At 45.2% G+C, this 25,112-nt stretch overlaps 1 protein-coding gene across 2 annotated transcripts; it reads left to right on the top strand.

Moving 5' to 3' along the window:
* The first annotated feature begins 43 nt into the window (after window positions 1-43).
* On the top strand, window positions 44-24,272 carry LRRC45 (leucine rich repeat containing 45). Of its 2 annotated transcripts, XM_054977200.1 has the most exons (18): window positions 44-94; window positions 2,471-2,776; window positions 4,226-4,287; window positions 5,160-5,230; window positions 6,773-6,951; window positions 7,709-7,837; window positions 8,120-8,232; window positions 9,286-9,344; window positions 9,840-9,917; window positions 10,516-10,651; window positions 10,914-10,991; window positions 11,169-11,280; window positions 11,399-11,469; window positions 13,647-13,739; window positions 14,260-14,352; window positions 19,287-19,460; window positions 21,338-21,485; window positions 23,774-24,272. In XM_054977200.1, the coding sequence occupies exons 2-18, from the start codon at window positions 2,554-2,556 to the stop codon at window positions 23,968-23,970; spliced, it is 2,016 nt and encodes a 671-aa protein (XP_054833175.1). In that variant the 5' UTR covers window positions 44-94; window positions 2,471-2,553; the 3' UTR covers window positions 23,971-24,272. The 2 variants fall into 2 exon arrangements, with proteins under 2 accessions (XP_054833175.1, XP_054833174.1); XM_054977199.1 differs by lacking the exon at window positions 44-94 and having other exon boundaries at window positions 2,263-2,776.
* Window positions 24,273-25,112: the final 840 nt, after the last annotated feature.

Raw genomic sequence — 25,112 nt, forward strand, 5'->3', positions numbered from 1 at the left:
TAGCCCGCCCTCCACCTGTTTCTATTTCCGGTTGTGGACGAGTCTTTCTTCTCCGCCGGGCATTCTGGGAGTTGTTGTACTTTTACTTCCCAATGTAAGTTTTCTCCAGTGTTCTCGCTCAGTAAATAAGGGGGTGGAGGAGAGGTAGGAAACCCAAAAGTGCTCAGCCAGGCTCTGAGAGCGGATTGTGTTGGGAAGCAAACCGTGGTGCTCAGAGCCAAGGCTTGAGAGCAGAGGAAAGAAAGAAAGAGAGAGAGACGAAGGCTTCTCCCCTTTTTTCTCGTTTAACAACTGTATTTTAATGTATTTTTAATACATAACAACTGTATTTTCATACTGAGACTCAAGGCAGATTACACAGAGTGAGATTAGTACAGTGGGTATCAAGGACAATTTCATAAACAATGCCATAGTGTAAATAAACACAAGTTTACAAAGACATAACATTAGCAAAAATCCAGTACAGAGTTGAAGAAATGCTGAACAGAATATAAGCAGTTTTTAGCAATACAGAGTTGAAGAAATGCTGAAACAGAACATGAGCAACTCTAGGGCTGACATAGGAGCACATATTTAAAGCAACAGATCGTACGTAAGGCAACATAGTGGTGAAGTCTATGGGTGAGGTCTAAGGCCCCTAACTCACTAGAATTTTTGCTTTTCTTCCTTGCCGCGTTAGTGACCGACGTACCTGCGGGTTGTGTTGATGACAGTATTTTTCACTAAACAACACTTTGATTGTTCTCAGCATTTCTGAGTTGCTCTCATAACACGAAGATTTTTCTTACTGCACTTCTGCAGACGTCTTGTTGATTTCAATGGAAACGTTACTAGGATCAGGTTGCTAGTATATTTTTCATCAGTCTAATGCAGCATAATTTTAACATTATGAAGGTCTTGATCTTAATTGGTTTATTTATAAATTACATTTATATCATTGAGACCAGTTTCCAAGAAAATGTGCGTTAGAGACCAAACCTTTGTTTACTCAGAAATAATCCCCATTAAGTTTCATATGACTTACTCCAATGTCAGTGTGCATAGGATTGTAGCTGAAGGTTGCCAGCCTAAGCCTAGGCTCTTGTACATCGGAATTTGTCATAGTGAACTTTTTTCCAACATCAAGCTATTAAGCACATTTTCTTGGAAGTTGGGAAAATTTGCACAGACATGAGAACTTCTCTGCAGGCTGACTCATATATGTGTGCAAGATCCGGTTAGGTGCAGGTGGCCCAAGAAGTGCCTGGGGTACCAGGTCTGAGTTTAGGGGATGATCCTCACAGGCTCTTTATCCACTTGGCCATAGAGACAAGAGTACAAACATTTCATGAGGACAGTGTTGTATTTTTAAAGTATTGTTGTTCATAATTAATGGGGAAAATTAACGGGGAAAAGCATTAGTGCACATTCAATAAACGGTGTACATCTGAGTTTGTGTGGTATCATTGTAAACAGGGATTTTTTCTGGGAAAAGAGGTGGTGGAACTCAGTGGGTTGCCAGCACAGGGGGCAACTCCTGAAGGGAGGTGGTGTCCCTGGTACCACATGCGCAAAGTGCACACACACTCCCAGGAACACACAATTATGTCACTTTGGGTCAGCTGGAACAAGCGGGAGGTTAAAGGTTAAATCGCCCTCAGCAAAAATGGTCACATGGCCAGTGGCCCCGCCCCCTGATCTCCAGACAGAGGGGAGTTGAGATTGCCCTCTGAGCCGCTGAGTGGCATGGAGGGCAATCTCAACTCCCCTCTGTCTGGAGATCAGGGGGCGGGGCCACTGGCCATGTGACCATTTTCAAGAGGTGCCGGAACTCCGTTCCACTGCGTTCCAGCTGAAAAAAAAGCCCTGCACACAAGTAAAGAATGGACAAGGTTCCTGAAATCTATATTTTACAGAATATACGTGTAACTTTCTTGTGCTCTTTTTAGGGGGGAAAAAAGAGAAATGTTGACCTAAAACTAGATCATTTTCTTGTTGGAGAGATACATCCATAGTTTTAGTTCATAGCACAGCCATATAATTCTGCAAGGCTTCTGTTTTCTTACAATGAAATATTTCTTAATACACCTGTGTGGGAGAGAGAGCTACATGAGCAGAGCTAAGGAGAGGAAAGCCTAAGAGATGCTGAATACATTCTGAACTACAACTCCCAGTGTGCCTTACTTTCTTGGTGATAGGATTTGGGCAGGGAAGAATTTAACTACAACTCCCATCATACACTGTTTTTCCTTAGTTACATATGCTGGAGTTGGCAGTTGAAGGGTGAAGCTGTATTTCTAGCAACGCTCAATGGCTGTTTGGAAATGGGTCTGACTGTTGCTTTGGCGGTCCTGCAGAGGTGAAGTTGAGGAAGCTATGTCATTTCATGTGCCCTTGTTTGGGGCTTAGAATCTTGAAGTGTGATTGCTGGAGAGAAGGAACTCAGCATTATGCGCCCGGGTGATAACCTCTAATCATTATCGTCTACCAGCCTACTCCTCCCTGCTGCCTTTTCATGGCAGGAGCTACCTTAACCCCTCATCTGCGTGAGTGACACTGGTGCCTGCTGCAGAGATGGATGACTTCCGAAGATCCTACGTGAGGCTGTGCAAAGAGAATGGTGCTGAGCCACAGGAGAGCATCCTGCAGCACTTGCAGGAGGCAACAGAGAGAAGCTGCTTGGATTTTGCCACGCACAGCCTTTCCGTGGACACATGTGGAGCCCTAGGCAAGCTTCTGCAGGACGAACTCCAGTTCACCGAGATCACTCTGAGCGATTGCATGCTGAGTGAAGAAGGTGGGGCTCTTATTCCTAAGGCCGTTCTTGGGCTTTGCCCTTTCCTGGGAGCAGCAAGCCAGAGTTCAGGGCCGTTTAGCCCCTGCTATCCATTTAGTTCCTCAGTTTAACATCACTCGATCAACCTGTTTAGTATAAATAAATAGGTTGCATGAGTGGGTTTCTCTACACTTGCAGATTTTCACTGAATTGGGCGAATCACCATGAAATTTGTTAAGAATAAAAGTATAGTCCTTCATGGATGAAAAGTGGTTTCCTCACGTTCCCTTATCCTAAAAATGCACCAGGCACAGTTCTGCATTGTGAGATACCAAAAGGATTCATGAGGCAGCCATATTGATGAATGTAAGAGAGCAGTGTGGAAGGCAGAAAAAGAGTAACATTAACCCCTGTATAGCACTTTTAATGTTCAAAGCACTTTGCCTCTATTGCCACAATAATCCTTACAACAGCCCAGCAGGTAGGCCAATATCATTATTCACATATTTCAAATGGGAAGAAGGAACTGAGAGTGTTTGTTTGTGATGGAAATTTGAACTTCAGCGTCTCAGACCACAATTAATTCTCTTAGCTGTTCTGCAAACATTTGGGAGTAAAGACAGTAAGAACAGATTAAAGTTGGTCAGTTTGTAGGTCAGGAACAAGTTTTTGTTCTGAACTGGAAGCAGAATTTTGTAAGGAGAAGGCCTGGCTAGAAGGGGATTTTCTCATGCTATGGGATGAACCGAAGTATGATGAGGTGCGATGTAAGGCCCAAGAAAAATGGCTGGGGATTCTTTCATATGTGAATTACAATAAAGGAACAAAGTAAAAGGACATGGTGAATATTGAGAATTATGATACACACGTGAGTGGCATTTGGAATCCTGTTATGTCCATCCCGACAATTAGACTAAGCCCCAGAGAAGATTAGATAGAAACACTGCGAAGGCCTTTCACTGCTCCATACATGTGCTGCCCAGTCTCTGAAGCAGTGCTGAGCACACACTGCAATTCTACAACTGCACTAGGTTGAGGGGGAAATTTGGCACTGGGTATGAGAGCCAGCTTTCTGAATGTACAGCTTTTAATGTGAGTTTTTAGCCTCTGCGGCTGCAAACGTGAATAATCTAGTGAAGTCTCAGAAGCTGGATCGGTGGGCTGAGGAGACCAGTCACTCCCTTAAGGGGAGAGGAAGGCTATGGCATCACCCACCCCCTGAAAACCTAAGCAGAGTGATACCCTTCTAAACCCATTGACTTCAACGGCCTGTAAATGAGCCATTCAGAGCACAAGCTTCTTTGGGGTGGGGGTGACAGGAAACCATTCACCCCCTTAAGGTCAGCAAGGGAGTGCGCTACAAGCAGCGCTGACCCCCCCATGCTGCCAGTCCAAAATGGCGCCTGCTATCAGTGCAGGGGGATGAGAGGCCAGAGCTGAAATGAGCTAATCTTTCCTTCTCCTTTGCAGGGGCAAAGCTACTACTACATGGACTTTGTGCTAACACAGTTGTGAAATCCTTGGATCTGAAGGTGAGTATGTTCAACCTCAAGCTTTAGGGCCTGGCCCTTTCCTTAGTCCAAACTCTGGTCTTTGGCAACAGGTAGGAAGGTGAGAAGAGGACAACTGAGTAGAAAAGACTCCCTGAGTTCCTTTCCTATCTGTTGTATGGTTCCTGGGGGGGAAATTTACCACAGCCAGAGCTGCAGTGCCGCTTTTAGGCCCCATAAGGCTCGACACTTTTTTGTATACCCTTTCTAATCCTGTTAAATTTGGAGAATCCTGTCTTTTAAAAAAGTTGGTTTCTAGTTCTTGTCGTTGCAGAGATGTTTTAAAATATGTAAGCAAAATACAAAAGGGTCACAACTAAGGGGATGAGAAAAAAATAACCCCAACTGAATTGTTTTTCAGTTCTTACTGTTTCTGTGCATATGACTTGTATCCTGACTGTGAACACATAATGTGGAACTGTTAAGAAGGGCACATAACTGTTCATTACCTCAGCTGGGTTGGGAGAATCATATATTTGTTTGTTCCAGTAGAAATGTATTTATAGTTTGGATGGCACTAGCTCAGTGATATCGGTCATATGCAGTTTGTGCCAGTGTATAGGCCATGACTTCCTCCCCTGAGGACGCCTGAGAATTCATTTCTTTACTTTCCATTCACTTTCCTGTTCAAATCATATATGAAGCCTTGTAGAACTGAATCACTTAAAACCATTTAAAACACAAGAAGCTCAACATAAACTATAGCTTTGGGCAGGGTGAAGAAGAAAATTGGCAGTACTCCCGCAAGCTATGTGAAGCTGTGAAATCCTGACTGGTTTAAGATCGGTGAATATTTGTAGAATAGATGATCTTCTCGAGGCATGCAGCGGGTGACTGACTGTGGTCTCTTTCAGGGCAATAACCTACGAGCTGTGGGAGCTGAAGCTCTGGGGAAACTGCTCAGGCAGAACAAGTCTGTCAGGAGGTGAGCAAGGAGGAGAATGACAGTAGAGCTTGAGACACTTTTTCGACCCTCGTGGTGATGGTGGGGGAAAGAAGCTAGACAGGAGTGGCGCCCTTTGTTGGTGTTCGCCAGGACTAATAAGGATTCTTTATGTTTTGTTTGCTTAGGAGGGACAGCAAAGGTTCTGTCCTTGATTATATAGTTATTATATTTTGATCCTACTTTGCAGCAGCAGCATGGTGGGTCACTGCTTTGCTTTATCCTACTTTGCATGGTGGGTCACTGGGAGATTCCAGCTCCAGCCACTGAGCGCCACTGAAGGGGAAGCGGAGCCTGAATTGGAGAGTATAAGGAAGTGGAGGGGGAGCTGCCGGGCCTTGGGTGCAGCATCTTGCCAGGCACAGAGCTACTGAATTGGAATGGTGCTGGTGATGTCAGAACTTGCCAGCGCAGGTTCTGTTATCCATTCATGTATCTGCACAACTGCATGGTGCTGCAGGTCCAACCTTGGGGCCTCCATCACCACCTCCTGTTGGCCTTCAGTAAAGGCACCTCATCTCCTTTCGGTGGTGGGTGCTGGAATCTTCCATGTGCTCCACCACATGGGCTGCTGCTGCTTCTGCTTTCCCCCAAATTGGAATCAAAATGCGAAACAAATGGTAATTAAAGTTCGATACAAAATGTATCTTGGGCAAGGGTTTTTCTGACAAGCTGAGCCCAAGCAAGATGGAGAGGTGCCTGGTGGCTTCCTGCCCTCCTTCTGATGGAATGGCTGTGGGAAGCCAGAGTGAGGAAGATTCTCAGATGGAGCTGGATCCAGCCTCGATGGCAGGATGCCCGGCTGCTTCCTGGCTTCCTTCTGATAATCCAGTTAAAGGTAGTTGCAAGCTGGAGAGAGAGGCCGCTTATCTGAAGGTGGATCTAGGCATGAAATAACAACGACTAATAAATAACCACTTATATACTGCTCTTCTGGATGGATGAGTGCCACACTCAAAGCAATACAGCTGGGGAGCTGGGGCTGAGGGAAGTGGCTTACGCAAGGCCGGGTGCAGAGTTCACGGCAGCAGTGGGAGCTGAACTAGCAAAGTGCTGATTCACATCCCAGCCACTTAACTTCTATTCCACGGCAGCTCTCAGTTTTAATATCTGAATGGAGCATGGTGGCTCTGAGGCTCATCTGGCATTTAAGATCGCAGCAGAATGAGTAGCCCTCATGATGGATACAATTTTATGTATGCACTGCCTTTGAGTGACATATACTGCTCTTCTGGACGGATTAGTGCCACATTCAGAGCAGTGAACAAAATCAGTGTTATTATTATCCCCACGATACAGATGGGGAGCTGGGGCTGAGAGGAGTGGCTTACCCAAGGCAACCTGCTGAGCTCATGGCAATAGTGGGATTCGAACCAGCAGAGTGCTGATTCACAGCTCAATCACTATGCTACAGTAGCTTCAGAGGAGTGATTCTGGTTGTCTTTGATTATAGCTTGGGACTGGGTATGTTCTGAGGTCTGAAGTCTCTTTCTGATTGCCTTTGATTCCAACTTTTCCCCTCAGCCTCACTTTAGAATGGAACAACTTGGGTATCTGGGAGGAAAGCTTTGCCTTATTCTGCGAGGGGCTTGGAGCAAACAGTACTCTGCAACGCCTGGATCTGCGTAATAATCAGATCAACCACCAGGGGGCAGGAGAGCTGTCCATGGCACTGAAAAACAATTCCGGTCTACAGGAGCTTGGTGAGACTTACTTAGATTATACTGTTCATGTTATGAATCCAGAAAGGGCCATAGGGCAGCATAGGACTGACAAAGGTGTTGGGGCAGTCAAGATTTCTTTGCAGGTAATATTGTGTCATGCTGGAGTGATTCCAAAGGGTGCAAACTGGCCCACTGTCACTCGCACCAAGCAAGTGAGAGCGAAGCACAGAAATGTAAAACTGCAGACATGGGATTCCGCACACATTGGATAATGCACTTTCAATGCACCTTAGCAATGGTTTTGAAGTGGATTTTTTGTTTCACACATGAAAAATTCAATTCCAAATGATCTCTAAAGAGGATTGGAAGTGCATTATCCAACGTGTGCGGAATCAACAATGTGGCAGGCTTTTTTGGCCCAGGATCTTTATTTATTTTATTTAGAATATTTATCAGCTGCCTTTCTACCTGAACTTCCTCGATATAACTTGCAACAGATTCAAACATAAAACAATTTCATTATCAAATTTAAGTTAATCTGAAGTGAGTTCTGGTGGCAAATTCCAGCTACCTTCTCTCTTCTAACCAAATACCACCTGATTCAATAGAGGTTATCCCCGATGTGTGTGCATAGGATTGCTTTATCATCCTGCCTCCTCTCTAAAGTGAAGAACCTCCATGAAACATGTTTATATTGAACCTCTCCAAAAAAAGATCCACTTTCAATATCCGATGCTCAGAAGTCTAGGAAAGTAAGATCTAGTGTCTGATGTGTGATGCTTTGTTTCTTGTCTAGATCTGCGCTGGAATAACATTGGGCTTCTGGGGGGCCGTGCGCTCCTGAATTGCCTACATAGCAACCGGGTGCTCCGACAACTTGAATTGGCTGGGAACAATGTACCCAGTGACATCCTGAAGGCTGTGGGTGAGCAACTGCGCCAATCCCCTGGTTCCATTCCCACTTGCCTTGAACATCTTCATCTGAGGGTATTAATAGCTGTGGGCAAGATGTGACCATCTGGTGTGAGACCAAATAAAATACAATGCTGGGATCCTGTCCAAAAGTTCTGTCTATTTTTGGTGCTTGGGGAACATGTTAATGTAAATTGTTGAGTTTCCCATGGGCGGTTCTGGCTCGTCTGCTTATCTCTGCAAACTCAAGCAACTCGTTGGAAAGGATTTCATTTTTTGCTTCTTTCTGACTTAGATCAAGCTATGGAACACAACCAAGAGCGTCAGAACATCCTCTGCAAGAGTCGAAACATGACACACGTGCTCAGTAAAGAGGTGCTATGCTTGAAGGAGGAGAAAGCGAAACAGGTTAGTTAGCCTGACTCCACTCGTGCAGAAAGAGTTGTTGAGTATATCCCAATAAAAGCATTGGGGAATGGTAGAGCTGCCCAACCTTCTTCATCTGGGCAGACTTCAGGAATGGCGCCAGGAGACACCTTGCATCACTCAGGTGTTTTTGTTTATCACAGTGCTCGAGGGAGCCCATCTCAGTAATGTTGCATTCCTTTTCATTAAACTGCCGGAGGAAGCTATCCTAACATGCAAGTCCGTGGGTGTCGGGAGGCTATTCATATCTGCTTTAAACTGGGAAATGGAAAAGGCTGAACACAGAGCAGGAGACCACTTTGTTCTGGACGAGCCGCTTAGTTCCTTAAACTCTCGTCCCCCCCAGTCCATTTATGACAAGATGCTTGTGGAGCTGACCAGTTGCTCCTCAGTGTCTTGAAGTTCATCCTTGACTCTTCTGACTCACAAAACATTTCCCCAACAAACACCTCAGTGCATTGTAGTGAAATGTGTGTTTGACTTGGATCAGGTTCACTGGGTGACCTTGGGCCAGTCACTTTATCTCCACGCAGCCTTCCTTAAAGGGTTATTGTAAGTTAAAATGTGGAGGAAAGCCATGTATCCTATGCTAGAAGGACAAAATAAAAACTTAATAGTAAATAACTACGTTCTCCACGTTTACTGGAGTGCTAGGAGTAGGTGATGGTCTTCCATGCTGTGGCCCAAAGAATTACTTCTTGTCAATGTGCAAGATCTGGATCCAATAGCACCTTAAAAGCCAAATGGATTTCCAAGGTATGAACTTTTGAGAGTCAGAGCTCCCTGATGAAGTGAGCTTTGACTCTTGAAAGCTCATACCTTGGAAATCTAGTTGGTCTTTAAGGTGCTATTAGACCTAGAAATCTAGTTGGTCTTTAAGGTGCTATTAGACCCGGATCTTTGACTGCAGGTCAACAAAGCTACTCATCTGAAACTGTCTTCTTGCCACTGTGGAGATTATCCTAGCACACTGTTAGAGTAGATTTGACTTACATTTCCGACTCTTAGTGGTAATTTGATGCTTGTGCCTCTCAGTTCCTGGATCTGATGGACACTATTGACCGGCAGAGAGAGGAGATAACTCGCAGCAACAGGTGAGTTATGGGCAGCACGCTTCCCCCACCCCCTCGGGATCCAGATGCTGCTGCCCAGGGGCTGTCTTGGAATGCTTCTAGACATTGCTGCAAGCAGGAAGTAACTCAAAAAAGTAACTCCTGTTGCAGGGGTTAAAAGCTATGGTTGCCTCTTCAGTGTGACATGTCTCTGCCATTTGGTGCTGATCCCGCTCGGTCTTCTGGAATAGCAGCTATCAGCATATGCATTGCAAGTGGCAGATGTTGCAATTCAGAGCTCTGATCACCTCCAGAGCACTAGGTCTGGACAGGCCCCTTGTCTTGGAGGGACTGTCCCATTAAGTGCATCATACTTATTTTGAGGCCTTTCTAAGCTCTCCACCTCTCACTTTGCCCCATTTTAACCTATATTCCCTTTTTTTTTGTCTCAGACTTGCTTCTCCCTCTTCTGCTCTTGATGTGAGATACTCTACGGATGGCCTCATCTCTGTACATTTTCCTCTGTTCTCCATGCAGGGTATCAGCAGCGCGAGTCGGGCAGCTGCAGGAAGCCTTGACGGAACGGCATTCTGTGCTTAACTCACTCAAAGCAAAGTAAGGAGGAATAAATCTCTGGGAGACATAAAAAGGCATGGGGGGAGCAGAAAAAGACTTGTAGGCAAGGTGGAAATGGCACAAGCAACTACTCCAATCTACCTGCCAACAATCTGGAACACACATTGAACTGGAATAAAATGTTCAGGTGTGAGATTGCAATAATGTAAACTGGCTTTAGAAAAGCGTGGAGACTTTTATCTCTTTGCTCTTTTTTACCACTCTGATCATACAAACAAGTTGGCTAAAATGTCTTGACAATTAGCCAACTTGCACTAAGGTACAAGCACTGCAAAACAGCACAGGCAGCGGTGAATGGGATGCTTCGAGGAATCTTTGGCATAGAATCAGATTCTGCGCTCCTGCCTGCTCAGTTTAGTAGGCAAAACCATACCAAGGCACTGGAGTCTGTATGTGTACTCAGCATTACTAATCTTGGGATTTGATGTGGAGCACACTTACTGCAAAGATAAAGCACCCTACTTTAAGTGATCTTGAAATGGACTCAAAGGCATGGAATGGCAATGTGGCTGCAGGCTCAGGGATCTTAACAACACAGTGGAGATTGGCCGATGTGACTCGCACAACACTTTTGTAGGCTCCAGATGACGGAGGCAGCCTTAGCTTTGTCGGAGCAGAAGGTGCGCAATCTGGGTGAGTTGCTGAGCACGGCTAAGGAGGAGCAGGCAAGACTGGCAGAGAACCAGGCCTTGGAGCTGCAGCAGCATAAGAAGGTAAGTTTGGTGGCCCTGATTGGCGATATGAATTTTGTAAAGAAATAAGTAGCTTGTAGTAGTCTGGGGTGATAATGCGATTGAGAAGATCTGCGGCACTGCATGAAGTGAGAAATTAGAAGCTTTTGGCTAGGAAAGGAGTTGATGGAGTGGCGGCATGCAAATTGGTGCATGACCAACACTCAAGACTTGGGGGGAAGGTTGGGGGACATACGAAAAGGAGGATGGAAGAACTAATTTCTTCTGCTGGGTGGGTGGGTAGGATTCTGCTGATCGAGAAGCAAAGCTGCAGCGTGACCTTTCAGCTGCCAGTGAAAAACATCTCCTGCTCAGGAATCAGGTAAGAAAGTGGCCCCTTGAATATCAACCCTCCAGTGGTGTTTTCCCTTAAGTCCCTCTCTGGGGACTCCCCACGGCCCCAGGTCTGGTCCCGACAAATTGTGCCATGTCCCAGCATCCCACCATCCGGTACAGACATTGGGCTTGCCTCCGTGACATGGGAGTGGCTTCCGCCTAGGTGGACGAACTGGAAAGGAGGTGCCAAGGGCAGCAGGCGCAGCTGTTTCAGGTGAAGGAGGCCCTGACTCACACGACGGCAGAGCTGAAAATGCGGGCTACACAGGCTGAAGGTGGGTATGGTTTGGGGGCCTGAGTTGTCAAAGGCAAGCTGGAGCCTGGGTTGCCTAGGGAGGGGATGGGCTGTGCAAGCAGAGCTGTACAGGTAATTTCCCCCTGTTTTGACTGCAGAGCGCTTGGAGATGGAGAAGAGGAGGTTCAGGCAGGGCCTTGAGGATGCGGAAACTCTTCGGCTGAAGGAGGTGAGAAGAGGGCTGGTGGGACCTCAGTCAGCTCAGGCGAGGTTGGCTAGACTGTATAAGGGGAATGTATGTTGGAAATGTGCTAAACAAGAAGGGACATTTTTTCATATGTGGTGGACATGTAAGAAAGCAAAGAGTTTTTGGTTGCAGATACAATCATCGATTCAGAAGATTTTGAAAATTAAACTTCAGCTGAAACCAGAGACTTTTCTGTTGGGAATAATGGACGGACCCCCTGACCCCCTAACCTCTGCAGGAGTATACCGTATACCCTGCAGCTGTGGACAAGTTTACATCGGGACCACAAAGCGTAGCATCCAGACAAGAATAAAAGAACATGAAAGACACTGCAGACTTGGACAACCGGAAAAATCAGCAGTGGCTGAACATAGCCTAACTCAAACAGGGCACAGTATCTTATTCCAGGACACCAAAATACTGGACAACACTTCCAACTACTTTGTCAGACTGCACAGGGAAGCCATTGAAATTCACAAGCATAAGCAAAACTTCAACAGGAAAGAAGAAACCTTAAGAATGAACCGAGCATGGTTGCCAGTTCTGAAAAACACCAGGCTAACAAAACATTCTATCCTTGACAATAGCCCTGCAGAGAAGATTAGCACATCAAGTACCAATCCATATGCAAAAGAACCTCCTCAGGATACAGTGAAGCCTCCCGCCATTAGCATTCCACATCCTGGGAAACTCTTACAGGATGACTCAGCTCAACCCCACCCCTCCTGAGTAGATACAAATGACCTACATCTTTTCCACACTGTGACACTGAGAGATCTCTGTCTTTTGGTGCTACACCTCTGAAGATGCCAGCCACAGCTGCTGGCGAAACGTCAGGAACTACAATGCCAAGACCACGGCAATACAGCCCGGAAAACCCACAACAACCATCGTTCTCCGGCCGTGAAAGCCTTCGACAATACTTCGACAATACAATGGACGGCCAGTTGGAAAAAAGTTTTAGAACACTGTTTTTATACTTTATTACAGCAGCCAGAGTACTTTATGCACAAAAGTGGAAAACTACAACATTGCCTACAGCGGAGGAATGGTTGACAAAAGTTTTGGAGTTTGTGTTAATGGCAAAACTTACTGCATTAATTAGAGAAAGGATATTAGTTTTCTTGACTGAATGGAAACTGTTAATAGACTTCTTGCATGAAACGGATAACAAGGATTTGATGACATCTCAATTTATGGATTAAGAAACAGGAATAATAGAAAAAAGAGAGGTTTTGTGACTAACTTAGAATAAGTGGGACTCTAGAAATGATATATACTTGTTGCGGAGAAAATCGGAACTCAACTTGTAGTGTAATTTAGAGGGGATTGTTTTCTTTTCCTCTTAATTTTATAGATATATGTATTGTTAGTGTGTTATGTTTAGAATTGTGTGTTTTTTCTTGTTCTCCATGTTTGTTGTTTATTGTGTTGGGGTGTGTAGTTTATAGTTTAAATAAACATTTTAATAGCAGTTGGCTCAGGGGAGGAAAGGACCATACTAGGAAGCTACAGTTTACTTCCTTTTTCTGGGGCATACAAGAACTGATAGAAGTAGAGCTGCCTCGGTCTATTTTGATGACCCCCCCCTTCCTCCACCATCTTGTGGTGTGTGATGATTATGTTTCCTCAGCCTTTTTTCTAAGTTCTGAACTGAAGGGAAGTGGTTGTCCCAAAGAAGGCCCTTGGGACAGCAGAAAGCTTGAAAGGGGGTATCGGGGGATTTTCTCAATCATGGCCCTCATTCTCCTGTTCCATCCAAGTAAATGGATACTTCCATAGTTGCTCCCACCACTGACCCTCCTGCTGAAGGCAGGGATTGGGAGAGATTGTGTTTCCCCCTTGAGGGATTCCTATTTATTCTGGAGCCCCTGGACCAGTGTTGCCTGAGGCAGCTGCTTTGCCTGTCCTTCCAGGCTCCTCTCCAGGCTTCCAGGCCTCAGATCAGTTCTGTTCCACTGGTATTGCTCTACCAAATCTTGGGTCTTTCCTCCTTTCTCTGCCCCAAGAACAGTGTTTGCTCTAAGGAGACCAGTGTCCTGCCTTCATCTTTACTTTGAGCGGAGGTGGCTCCCATTTGCTGAAGAGAGAGGCAGCTTATAGCCGATTGTGTGTAGGTGATGCTCGGTACACCCCTGACCTGAGCTGTTTGAATGCAGGTAGATCACATGACACATCACCTGGAGGCAACAGAGCATTCCCTGCAGGAACGAATCCAAAGGCTGGAAACGATCCGCCTAGGGCTTGAGGAGGTGAGTAGAGGAGAAATGTGTGAAGATGCCTTTTGCAGAACCCCGCTAAGCATCCCACTATATGAGACGTCTGGGACTTCTGCGGCTGGCTGCTTAACTCCCCATCTGATCCAGTCATAATAACAGGTGTGCCAAGACAAGCAAATGATCCAATGTTTTCTGTGGTCCTGCAGAAGCAAAGGGCAAGAGAACTTGCCAAGATTATAGACTGACGTTTTCTGGAAGGAGGGATTGCACCAATAGCTGACGGCTATCCTTCTGCATGGACTAAATTGTTATGCACTTGTACTTTAAAACTCCACAGCTTATTTTTGTTCTGCTATCAACAAACAGTTCTGCCGTAGGTTACCAGACATGAACTGAACATTACATTAAACTCTTATCCCCTTTTGCCTTGACCTCTAGAATGTTGCATCCATGTGCAGCCTGTTGGGTGAGAGATTTATTACTCCCTTCTGTAGCACACACCCTTTCTAAGGCCTGCAGTTGCCAGGAGATGATCTTTTTGTGTTGCAACCAGGAACTGAGCCGAGTGAAAGCTGCTGCTGTTGTGGAGCGGGGCCAGGTTGAGGAGGAGATCATCAAAGCCAAAAACCAAGCCAGGTTGGAAGAGGTGAGTGTGGTTGGACAGCTCAAACAGACTGGTTTCCCTGGACAGAATTACATGTTGCTGTATGAAACAGCAACAGAGAGGGCACCCGAAATGTGTGGCATTCTCTCCTGTCCTTCCCCAACTTACCACCTAACGTCCTGATAGCATAGCATCCGTAGTACATTTCTAGCTCATCCTTTGCCCAAGGAGTTCATGGTGGTGTACATAGTTCTCCTGTTCTCACAGCAACCCTGTGGGCTAAAAGAGGGTGACTGGATGGCAGGAGTTGATCATGCAGTGAGCTTCATAGCAGAGCAGGGATTTGATTACAAATCTTTCCTATCCTAGTCTGACACTGTAACTGCTACACCACACTGGTTCTCCCTATCCAGGTTAGTATCAAGCAATGATTTCAAACAGGGACAAGAAAACACAAAGTGTAATGACAATAGGGACATGTGGTTGGACATATTACATTTTATGGGAAATGGAAGGGATGACTCAAGATTTAGCTGACCATGAAAGATGGTCCAGCCTAGGAAAATTGCATGAGGCTTGCGCCATGTGTTCTGTAGTGTGTAGTTCTGCCTTTGGAGTACAACAACTTTTCTGTTGCAGAATCATAGAATTGTACAATTGGAAGAGAATTCATAGTTATGTTTGCTATCTGTCACATTTTATCATGCCTTTCCTCCAAGACCCTCGAAGTGTTCTTTGCGTCCTCCATTTTGCCATTATAACCCTGGTGTTTTCCGCACAATCACTTTACAGCGTTTCAGAATTTATTCTGCTTCCTATGTTCTCCAGAGTTCCACACATGCAAGAGAGTCATGGGAAGCAGAAATGGTTTTTGTTTGTCTTTTCCCCATTTTCCCCCCTGCGCACATTCCACGATTTTTTTTTAAGCCGCTGCCCAGTCACTGCTGGCATGTTATGTCCGGGCAGAATCAAAAATTCCCATTCTGCTTCTCGTACCCTCCTCTTCCTTTCCCCCAGGAGCTGATTTGTCTATCCACCGGTAACTGCCCCAACTTTCTGAACTCCTTTTCTGCCATTTTTATCAGTAGAATGAGGTAAGGGTCATAAGGCTGCTTCTCCGTTCGCTTCCTTCCTTCGTTCCTTCCTACCCTCCTGGGTATGCACGCGCTCTCTTATTTTTTTTCAAAGCTAGGAAGTAGTCCTAATATTGCTTAAAAAGCCAGGAAATGGTCAAATGACTGCTTTTCCCTTCCTCCCTCAGTGGTATGAGCAGTGTCTCATTTTTTTTCAAAGCTAGGAAAGAGTTGTAACATTACTGCTCTTTCCTCCTGGCTTTTAAAAGCCAGGAAATGGTTAAATGGCTGCTTTCCCCCTCCCTCCCAGCACCTTCTCCTAAAGCCAAAGAGGAAAAAAACCCAAGCATTTTGCAGTGGCAGGGAAGCTTCTGGGAGGGAATGAAGCAGCAACATTTTAACCCTTTCCTGGCTTGGCTTTAAAAAAAATAAATGAGAGTGGAAAAAGTAGGGAAAGTACATGTTTTCCCCCAGAACTCTGCCACCAATTGCCTCTCCAGTGGGCACAGGACAGCCCAGTCAGCAAAAAAAAGGGGGGATGGGCTCCAACATTGCAACGTTACCACACATGCAAAAAAAATTTTTTTAAATGATGTCAACTCCAGCCCCCACAAAATGTGGCCCCAAACAGACACATCTTAACTAAGCAGACACCAAATCGCCTGGAGGTCATGCAGTGCAGAATGATGGACCCCAAGCCATTCCAGCACCAATCGGCGTGAATGCTCAGCATCGCTGGCTTAAAGTGTGCCATGTGGAGTAGGCCTCAGTTAGGTGGGTTAGGCTGAGAGAGAGATTGATTCAAACAGGCTTCCCAAGTTCTAGTCCATCACGCTAGCCATTGCACCCCATTGGTTCTGTGTTAGCATTGGATGACTATAACCATTGAGGGGCTATGGTTATAGGCCTCTGTTTTGTTTGACTAAACATGGCTAGCTGTTTCAGCCTGTTCTCTGAAAGCAGACACTGTTCCTACAGATTAGTGAAGCTTAGTGTTTGCAAGGCCTTGTTTCAAGTATCATGTTGCAAAGTGTTTTGTCTTCACTCGTCTGCTTTCCCATCCCATAAAAGTGGATCTGAGGCTCAAGCTGTGGTTTGAACTTAAATAGAAAATTATGCCATAATTATTCTCCAATTTCTTGGTGTTCAAGGGAGATAATGCATTGCAGTGCATTGTGTGTTTTGAGCTGCGGTTCAAGCTGCAAGTAGACAATTATGTCATAAGGATATGCTTTAAATTTCACTATTGCATCTTAGTGCTCATGGGAGTTATTGCATAATCATGTTTCAATGCCTCTTTGGGGGACTGAGCTCCAATTTGAACACGGAATATTCACAGTCCACACAAGCTCTTTCTGAGATTTCCATCTTCAAGGCAAACTTTGTACTATTCTTCTCCTTTTGAAAATGGGATGCACAAGTTGAGCTGGTAGTTGAACCTGAAACACAGAAATGTGTCTTGAACAAATATGCCTATTTTCACTCCAATCGTTCAATATTCAAGGGAGATGTATTCATTGTATTTATTTCAAATCCTTATATCCCACCTTTCTGATAAGGCTGAAGGCAGCTACCATCAAGAATGAAAACACACACTAACAATCAAAGACTTTAAAAAATAGCAGGATATAAATGTGTAAATAAATAAACTCAGTCTCTTAACACAATCTTGAATAGTTAAATATGTACACCAGGGGTTGTAGAAAAAGAGCTGGAGGAACTCATTAGCATAACTCATTAACATATGCCACGCCTCTTGCCATCAGCGGAAGTGTGTCATTAGCATAACTGATTTGCATATGCCACACCCCATGACATCACCTATCCTGGCTGTTTTGGACCCTATCCTGGCCATTCAGGGCTGAAATTAGGCCCAAAATGGCAAAAAGGTGCTGAAAATGGCCAAAAAGGGGCCCAAAATGGTCAGGATCAGGCCGCTGCTGAGTGGGAGAGTGATCCACCACCCATCAGAGGCCCGATCTGGACTGTTTCAGCCCCAATCCAGGCTGAAATGGGCCCAAAATGGCTGAGTCAGGTGGGCGGGGCCACCTGACATGTGACCTCTTTGGGGAACTCCTGGAACTGCGTTCCTCTGCATTCCCCCTCGAAATGAGCCCCGCCTTCCACCCACATATCTGCAGGACTACCACATCCCCTGCTATGTTCCACCACGACAGCTTCACTCATCAAAGCCTTCTGATGGTGCCACCCTGCAAATGAGGAAGGTTGACAGCTGTCTATGATCACATGCTTTCCCCATTTTGTGGAATGGCCTGACCAAAGAGTTCAGGAAGTGTGCACAAACATGCATGCACACATTTCTTTCATTCTTCAAACTGTAAAACAGAATTGTTCTGGCGCGTTCCCCCTCGAAATGAGACCTGCACACTAACAATCAAAGACTTTAAAAAACAGCAGGATATAAATGTGTAAATAAATAAACTCAGTGTCTTAACGCAATAATCTTGAATACTTAAATATGTACACCATCGATGAAAACTGAGGTAATTACAGAATTTTAACAGAATATCCTCTGAAACAACAAAAGCATATGGGCTGTTCTAAAAATGAATAGGGTAGAGGTTTTGGCACACGGCCTCTGAAATGGCTGTTCCAAGTGGACAGTGCAGCTGAAATGGCTTGATTCCTAACAGAAGCCATTTGGGCCAACCACAAAGAAGGGACAGTTTGTAGTGGTTTGGTGGTGGATCTAAGAGGGTGCACAGGCTCAAATGGGGAGAGTTTTGTAGGCCTCATCTTACTGAAGGGCATTCAAGGTCTCTTTGAATTGAACTCTGCAGCAGCTCAGTTTCTACGTGGGTGTAATATGGTTATGTAAGTTTGCCTGCAAGTGGATAGGTGGCTGCATTTTGCACCAGTTGAGGCTTCCAAGGCAGTTCCAAGTCACTTGTGTTACAATAATCAAGCCTAGAGAGCCAGTTTGGTGTAGCAGTTAAGAGCTCGGGACTCTAATCTGGAGAGCCGGGTTTGATTCCCCACTCCTCCACTTGTAGCCAGCTGGGTGATCTTGGGTCAGTCGCAGCTCTCTCAGAGCTCTCTTGGCCCCACCCACATCACAGGGTGTTTTGTTGTGGGGATAATAATGACATACTTTGTAAACCGCTCTGAGTGGGGGGGCATTAAGTTGTCCTGAAGGGCGGTATATAAATCAAGTTGTTGTTGTTGTTGTTATAGCGGTTACAGTATTGAGCCAGGTCAGTTGAATCTAGAAGGGATGATCACTTCCTAACCAGTTATAACTGGGAAAAGGCACTTTCCCCCCTCAGCCTGAATTCTTGGCAACATAAGTTGCCTTCAGACATTGCATAATCACAGTTAAGGGGAAATGTGCACAAACCTGGCTTGTTTCCAGGCTTGCATGTATTCCTTCCTTGTCCCTCCTCCTTGTGCTGAAAATTATGGTTAATCTCTGATTACCCAGGATGTACTAATGTTAGGGGCAAAGGTTAGCTGGAGTAGGTTCTCAGTTGAGAGGAGGGAATCCTAAACTAGGGCTTAGAAATCATGGGTAGTAGAAAGGAAATTAATTTTGTGTTTGCTCATACATCTGCATTTGTACAGCTCAGGCAAGCAGAGTTAGAGTTTAAATGCTATGCTGTTTACTGTACTCATATTCCAAAAATATACCCATTATCTCTCATTTCTAAAGGCAAACACTCATATTGTCCCCAAACTTTCACTGGCTGGTAGCTCAAGTTCAGGAAAGATGCCTCCCTTCAGTACCAGAGGAGGAACAAAAAATCCCGTAATATATTTTAAGCAAGTGCCTGAAAGGTGCCTTTCTTTATCTTCTAGTCACAAATGTCCATGATGTCCTATTTTGTTTGAGAGAGTCTCAAGCATTGTGGTTTGGGTTGTATTTTCCCTTTTTGTAATCCACAGCAACAGCGACTAGAGCACCTGGAGGAGAAGCTGCGGCTGATGGCTCAGTCCCGCGACGAGGCGCAGAATTACTGCCTGCATCAGAAACAAGCCATGGCTGAGGCACTTGGAAAGGAGAGCCAGCTCAGCATGCAGATAGAAGGACTCAAGAGGCGGGTGGAGGAGCTTCAGCAGGTCAGTGGAGAGAGTGGCTTGAACAAGGGTATAGATATAGCTGGGCAATGCACGTATACCACAGCCAGTAAACCCAACTCAGAGAGCCAGTTTGGTGTCGTGGTTAAGAGCGGCAGGACTCTAATCTGGAGAGCCAGGTTTGATTCCCCACTCCTCCACTTGAAGTCAGCTGAGTGACCTTGAATCATTCACAGCTCTCTCAGGGCTCTCTCAGCCCCATCCACCTCACAGGGTGATTGTTGTGGGGATAATAATGGCATACTTTGTAAAGCGCTCTGAGTGGGTGTTAAGTTGCCCTGAAGGGCGATATATAAATCAAAAGTTTTTTTAAAAAATTTAAATTACACCTTTTCAATGCGTACAGAGTCTGCTCATTACTATGTTCTAGGGGAAAGTGTGTGTTTTGGGAGGGAGGAGTTGCAAGACCAGTGTAGATAAATTAAAAAGCTCGAGACAAGAAAGGAATCGTCTCTTAGTGGTGTCCTGGACCCAGGGCTTTTTCTGGGAAAAGAGGTGGTGGAACTCAGTGGTGGAACTCAGGACTGCACAATGACGCCACTTTGGGTCAGCTGGAACAAGGGGGGAGTTTTTTAAAGTTTAAATCACCCTAGGCGAAAATGGTCACATGGCCGGTGGCCCCGCCCCCTGATCTCCAGACAGAGGGGAGTTTAGATTGCCCTCCGTGTTGCTGGAGCGGTGCGAAGGGCAATCTAAACTCCCCTCTGTCTGGAGATCAGGGGGCGGGGCCACCGGCCATGTGACCATTTTCAAGAGGTGCCGGAACTCCGTTCCACCGCGTTCCAGCTGAAAAAAAGCCCTGCCTGGACCAATATGATCATACCCTGTGTGATCATAGGAGCCAACACAAGAAAACCAAAAGAAAGGAAGTGTGCTAATTCTGATATATGATACACAGTGAAATTCAGTTTACAAAAACAATGAAAAGACCAGTGAAATCACATCTCAATATTGAATTCACATCTATGACAATTTCTATAGACAGAGAGATGTTCATAGGAAAAGTCCACTTATTTAAGGTCCATACAAATCCAAACAGCATATAAGTCAGCTGGCAGGTCGTGCTTTCTTGACCACGAAGCCGTGTGACCGTGACGCCGCCAAAAAGGAGCAAGGTTGATTGTAAAGTTGACACGGAGCAACGGAACAATAGCGTGGCAAGGAGCTGTGCCAGCCCTATCACGCTTCGCTCGTTTCAGAGAATTCCTTCATCAGGCCACCAAATAATTACATTTCCAGTGCTTCAAATCGGCGTGGACACAAAGAATCCATTTATCTGCAATGAGCTCAATCGTAGGTATAACACATTTAGAACACATTTAAATGTGGTGTGTTTTTTGTTATATTTTTTTTTAAAAATCAACCCTTCTCCAAGGAACTCAGGGCAGTGTCTCTGGTTTTCCCCTCCCCACTTGTATCCTCACAACAGCCTTGTAATGTATGGTAGACTGAGAGACAGTAATTGATTCAAGCAAAGATTTTAATCTGGTTATTCCAATCTGAGTCCCATACTCTAAGCCCTACATCATGCGACAACAAATTGGTACAGGTGCCAGATTTTGTGACATACATGTCCGATTACAAACTGCCTTAGTAATGATAATGTGCACATGGACTTCAGCACACACCAGAACTATAATCATTTGTTCATCAACTTCCTTTCGTAACCTTCTACCGTATTCATATTGCATTGGGTTACGTTATAGCACATACTAATAATACTGAAGGAAGCACAGCAAAAATGAGACGATTTTGGGATTCCTTCCTTGGCGACAGGGTAGTATCTCTTACCCTGGAGCACTGCATGTTCAGAATGTGGCCTCCTCTGACTACTTTGCCCCATGTACTGTGGATGGCAGGAGCGGAGCGGCAAGGAACAAGAGAAGGTAGCTGAGGTCAACAAGGTGCGAGTGGAGCTGCTGGCGCAGATTGGACACCTGGAAGCTGAGAGGACGGCACAAGAAGGGCTGCGAGAGAAAAATGCAGCACTGGAGCGGCAACTGAAAGGTACTTGGTTAGGAAGGTCATGCTTCTGCTTCTCAGAGAGGGCAGAAAATAAGGGTGTCACAATCAAGCAAGATTTTGGAGTGGCAGTTCCCCATGTGTAGTTATTTGCTTATTTACTTTATGACCTGCTTTTCTCACTGAGACTCAAGGCAGATTACACAGTGTACGATAATGCAGTCAGTTGTTATAAGACATTCAACAAACGATGAAATATGTGTAGGATTACAAAAATGAGAAACAGTGCCCAAAAAGTATCAGACGTGATGTGTCATAAACAATGCAAAAACTGGAATTCCAAAAGTAGAAAAAAATGCTGTAAGAGTAAAGTGATACGTACAGTCAGCAGTGGAATAGTTTTTCATGTTCCCTTTATACAAACATCCTCCATTCAGTTATAGAAATGTCATCCTGGACAATTCTGTTGTACAGTTTGAAGAATGAAAGAAATGTGTGCGTGCATGTTTGTGCACACTTCCTGAACTCTTTGGTCAGGCCATTCCACAAAACGGGGAAAGCATGTGATCATAGACAGCTGTCAATCTTCCTCATTTGCAGGGTGGCACCATCAGAAGGCTTTGATGAGTGAAGCTGTCGTGGTGGAACATAGCAGGGGATGTGGTAGTCCTGCAGATATGTGGGTGGAAGGCGGGGCTCATTTCGAGGGGGAATGCACAGGAGCGCAGTTCCAGGAGTTCCCCAAAGAGGTCACATGTCAGGTGGCCCCGCCTGCCTGACTCTCAGCCATTTTGGGCCTGTTTCAGCCTGGATTGGGGCCGAAACGGCCCGGATCGGGCCTCTGATGGGTGGTGGATCACTCTCCCACTCAGCAGTGGCCCGATCCTGACCATTTTGGACCACTTTTCGGCCATTTTCAGCCCCTTTTTGCCATTTTGGGCTCAATTTTGGCCTTGAATGGCCAGGATTGGGTCCAAAACAGCCAGGATAGGTGATGTCAGGGGGTGTGGCATATGCAAATCAGTTATGCTAATGAGACAGTTCCGGTTATGTCAAGGGGTGTGGCATATGTTAATGAGTTATGCTAATGAGTTCCTCCAGCTCTTTTTCTACAAAATGATCCCTGGTTAAAGGGATTTATAGGGAATAACCAGTATCTGAACTGATCTTGGTAACTATTAGGGAAAGACATCCTACTTCAGTTGATGTCCCAAACCTGGATCTAATTATAATAATAACAACAACCGAAATATACTGCCCTTCAGGACAACTTAATGCCCACTCATAATGGTTTACAAAGTATGTTATCGTTATCCCCACAACAAAACACCCTGTGAGGTGGGTGGGACTGAGAGAGCTCCTAAAAGCTGTGACTGTCCCAAGGTCACCCACCTGGCTTTAAGCAGAGGAGTGGGGAATCAAACCCGGTTCTCCAGATTAGAGTCACGCACTCTTAACCACTACACCAGACTGGCTCTCTGGCCCGTAGGAAGTTTTGACTCCAATTTGCCTCCTCCAACCAAGTTGAGAATAAAGTAGGCAGAGATGGCTGGATGTTGGTCTTAACCTAGGAAGAAATGAGAGGGCTCCTTGGGACCCCATGTGGCCATGTGTGCCCCAACCTAAGATGAGCCTTAAAGAAAAACAGAAGGGTTGGTGTATGGGAGGAGGGTGTTGTTTGATTGCTATTTGGAATAGAGCTATGGTGCTGGAATGGGAATATTGGTAATAATAACAACAACAACAACAACAACATTCGATTTATATACCGTCCTTCAGGACAACTTAATGTCCACTCAGAGCAGTTTACAAAGTATGTTATTATTATCCCCACAACAATCACCCTGTGAGGTGGGTGGGGCTGAGAGAGCTGCAACTGACGCAAGGTCACCCAGCTGGCTTCAAGTGGAGGAGTGGGGAATCAAACCTGGCTCTCCAGATTAGAGTCCTGCCGCTCTTAACCACAATACCAAACTGGCTGTATTGATGGGAACCTCTGCAGCTCACCAAATGTGAGCAAATGTCACATCCATTCTACAGTGCTGGGCAGATGGTTTGACACTGCCAGTTATCTCATGTCCAGTTCCACAAGTGCGACTGAATCTGTATTCTGAAGGCAGGGCTAGCAGCATCTTGAAGGGAGGGGAGCGATCTGCCGCATTTGGGACCCAATCCCAACTTTTCCACTATGCCCCTTTAGCTTTAGGCTGTGGTTTTGCACAAAGGAGATCCATATGAGCAAGTGGCTCATTGATGCTCTGTAGAACTTACTTTGTCTCAAGAGCATTCTCAGAAACCCTGAGTACATTAATGATTCATTCCTCCTCATGTAGTGCTGTCCAGCAATCACCGGGAGGCACTATTGGACAAAGACGGAGAAATCGCAAGTCTACTGGAGAAGCTGCGTGTTCGAGAAGCGGAGATCTCCAGGATGAGGGAAGAGGAAGCTCAGCGAGCCACTTTCCTTCAGAATGCCATCTTGACCTACGTTCAGAGCTCCCCGCTGAGTTCTTTCAGCCCCAAGAAGTGAGCACAAGTCTTGAAGGGTCTTGTCCCAACTTCCATAAACTGGAGTCAGAATGAGGATTGCCATAAGTTTGTGAGGCATGTGGGATATCCTAGATTCTGACCTTTTTGTATCATCGAGACTTTGGAAACTACCTGGACTTGAGCTGTCATTTAAAGACGTGCAATTGCCTTAGAAAACATTTTCAGGGCTTGTGGCAAAGCCTAGCCTTGTTCAAACCTACAAGCCATATTTGAAGCCCCTGAACTGCAGCCATTCATTGCAGGATCTACTCTGTAGCCATTATAAAAGGCCTGTTTGCAAGAGGTAGGGGCAATAATGTCTTCACATACTGGATCCGATTTAAACATAATCCATGTGCTGTGATTGTGGCTGGGAAAACCACATCGCAGTGGTCAGCTTTCATATTGCATTGGGTAGCAAAGAAAAGCTCTGGTCTCACAAATGATCCCTACTGTGTGCAGTTCTTTCTGTGCTGCCATTTCCGTTCCATGACAGTCACAGATGCCAACATCAGAAAAACCCTATTCAACACAACCTACACAATCACGAGGGGGGTATGGTTGAGGCAGGAACCACTTGATATTTGGTGCATATATAATTTATACTCCGTGCCTGAGCGTAGCCCTATTGCCAAAGTTTAATTTCTAATATGTAACTTCAGAGAGTCAGATCCTAGCAGCGGTATGTGATTTTTTTTGGCCTTTGTACTATAGAGCCGTATAGGCACCCAATGCTCCCTGGATAAGGCAGACTTAGTAGACTTACTGGGCTGACTCAAGGGCTCCTTGCTAGAAGAGATGAGTATAGGAATGGACAAACTTTCCATTACATTTTAACTCCAACTTTTAAATCAAGATTAAAATGAAATGCTTGTTTCTGCCTAACTTTAAGAGTTAGTTTGCATTTAGTGTGTCTGAAGATATACAATATAAGATGCTTTTTCTATATCTTCTATATAAATAGCTGCTTCGTATTTCCATGTGACAATATGATACATTTATAGTCATCTTCCATATAATTTAGGAACAGAAATGAGCAAACTACTATTTTCATTTGCAGAGATTAATGGGGAAACGTCTAAAACCCTACAGCTTTTTTATTATTTTGAGGGGCATTTCAACTCCAAGGAATACGAATCCAGA

Source organism: Eublepharis macularius, chromosome 4 (assembly GCF_028583425.1).
Source record: "Eublepharis macularius isolate TG4126 chromosome 4, MPM_Emac_v1.0, whole genome shotgun sequence".
Classification (NCBI taxonomy): Eukaryota; Metazoa; Chordata; class Lepidosauria; order Squamata; family Eublepharidae; genus Eublepharis; species Eublepharis macularius.

Bases quoted from the DNA above. Each gene is read 5' to 3' on its own strand.
- LRRC45 (XM_054977200.1), top strand. From the start codon at position 2,554: ATGGATGACTTCCGAAGATCCTACGTGAGGCTGTGCAAAGAGAATGGT. The intron at 4,288-5,159 runs GTGAGTATGTTC...GGTCTCTTTCAG, and splicing joins TGAAATCCTTGGATCTGAAG to GGCAATAACCTACGAGCTGT. The intron at 6,952-7,708 runs GTGAGACTTACT...TTTCTTGTCTAG, and splicing joins TTCCGGTCTACAGGAGCTTG to ATCTGCGCTGGAATAACATT.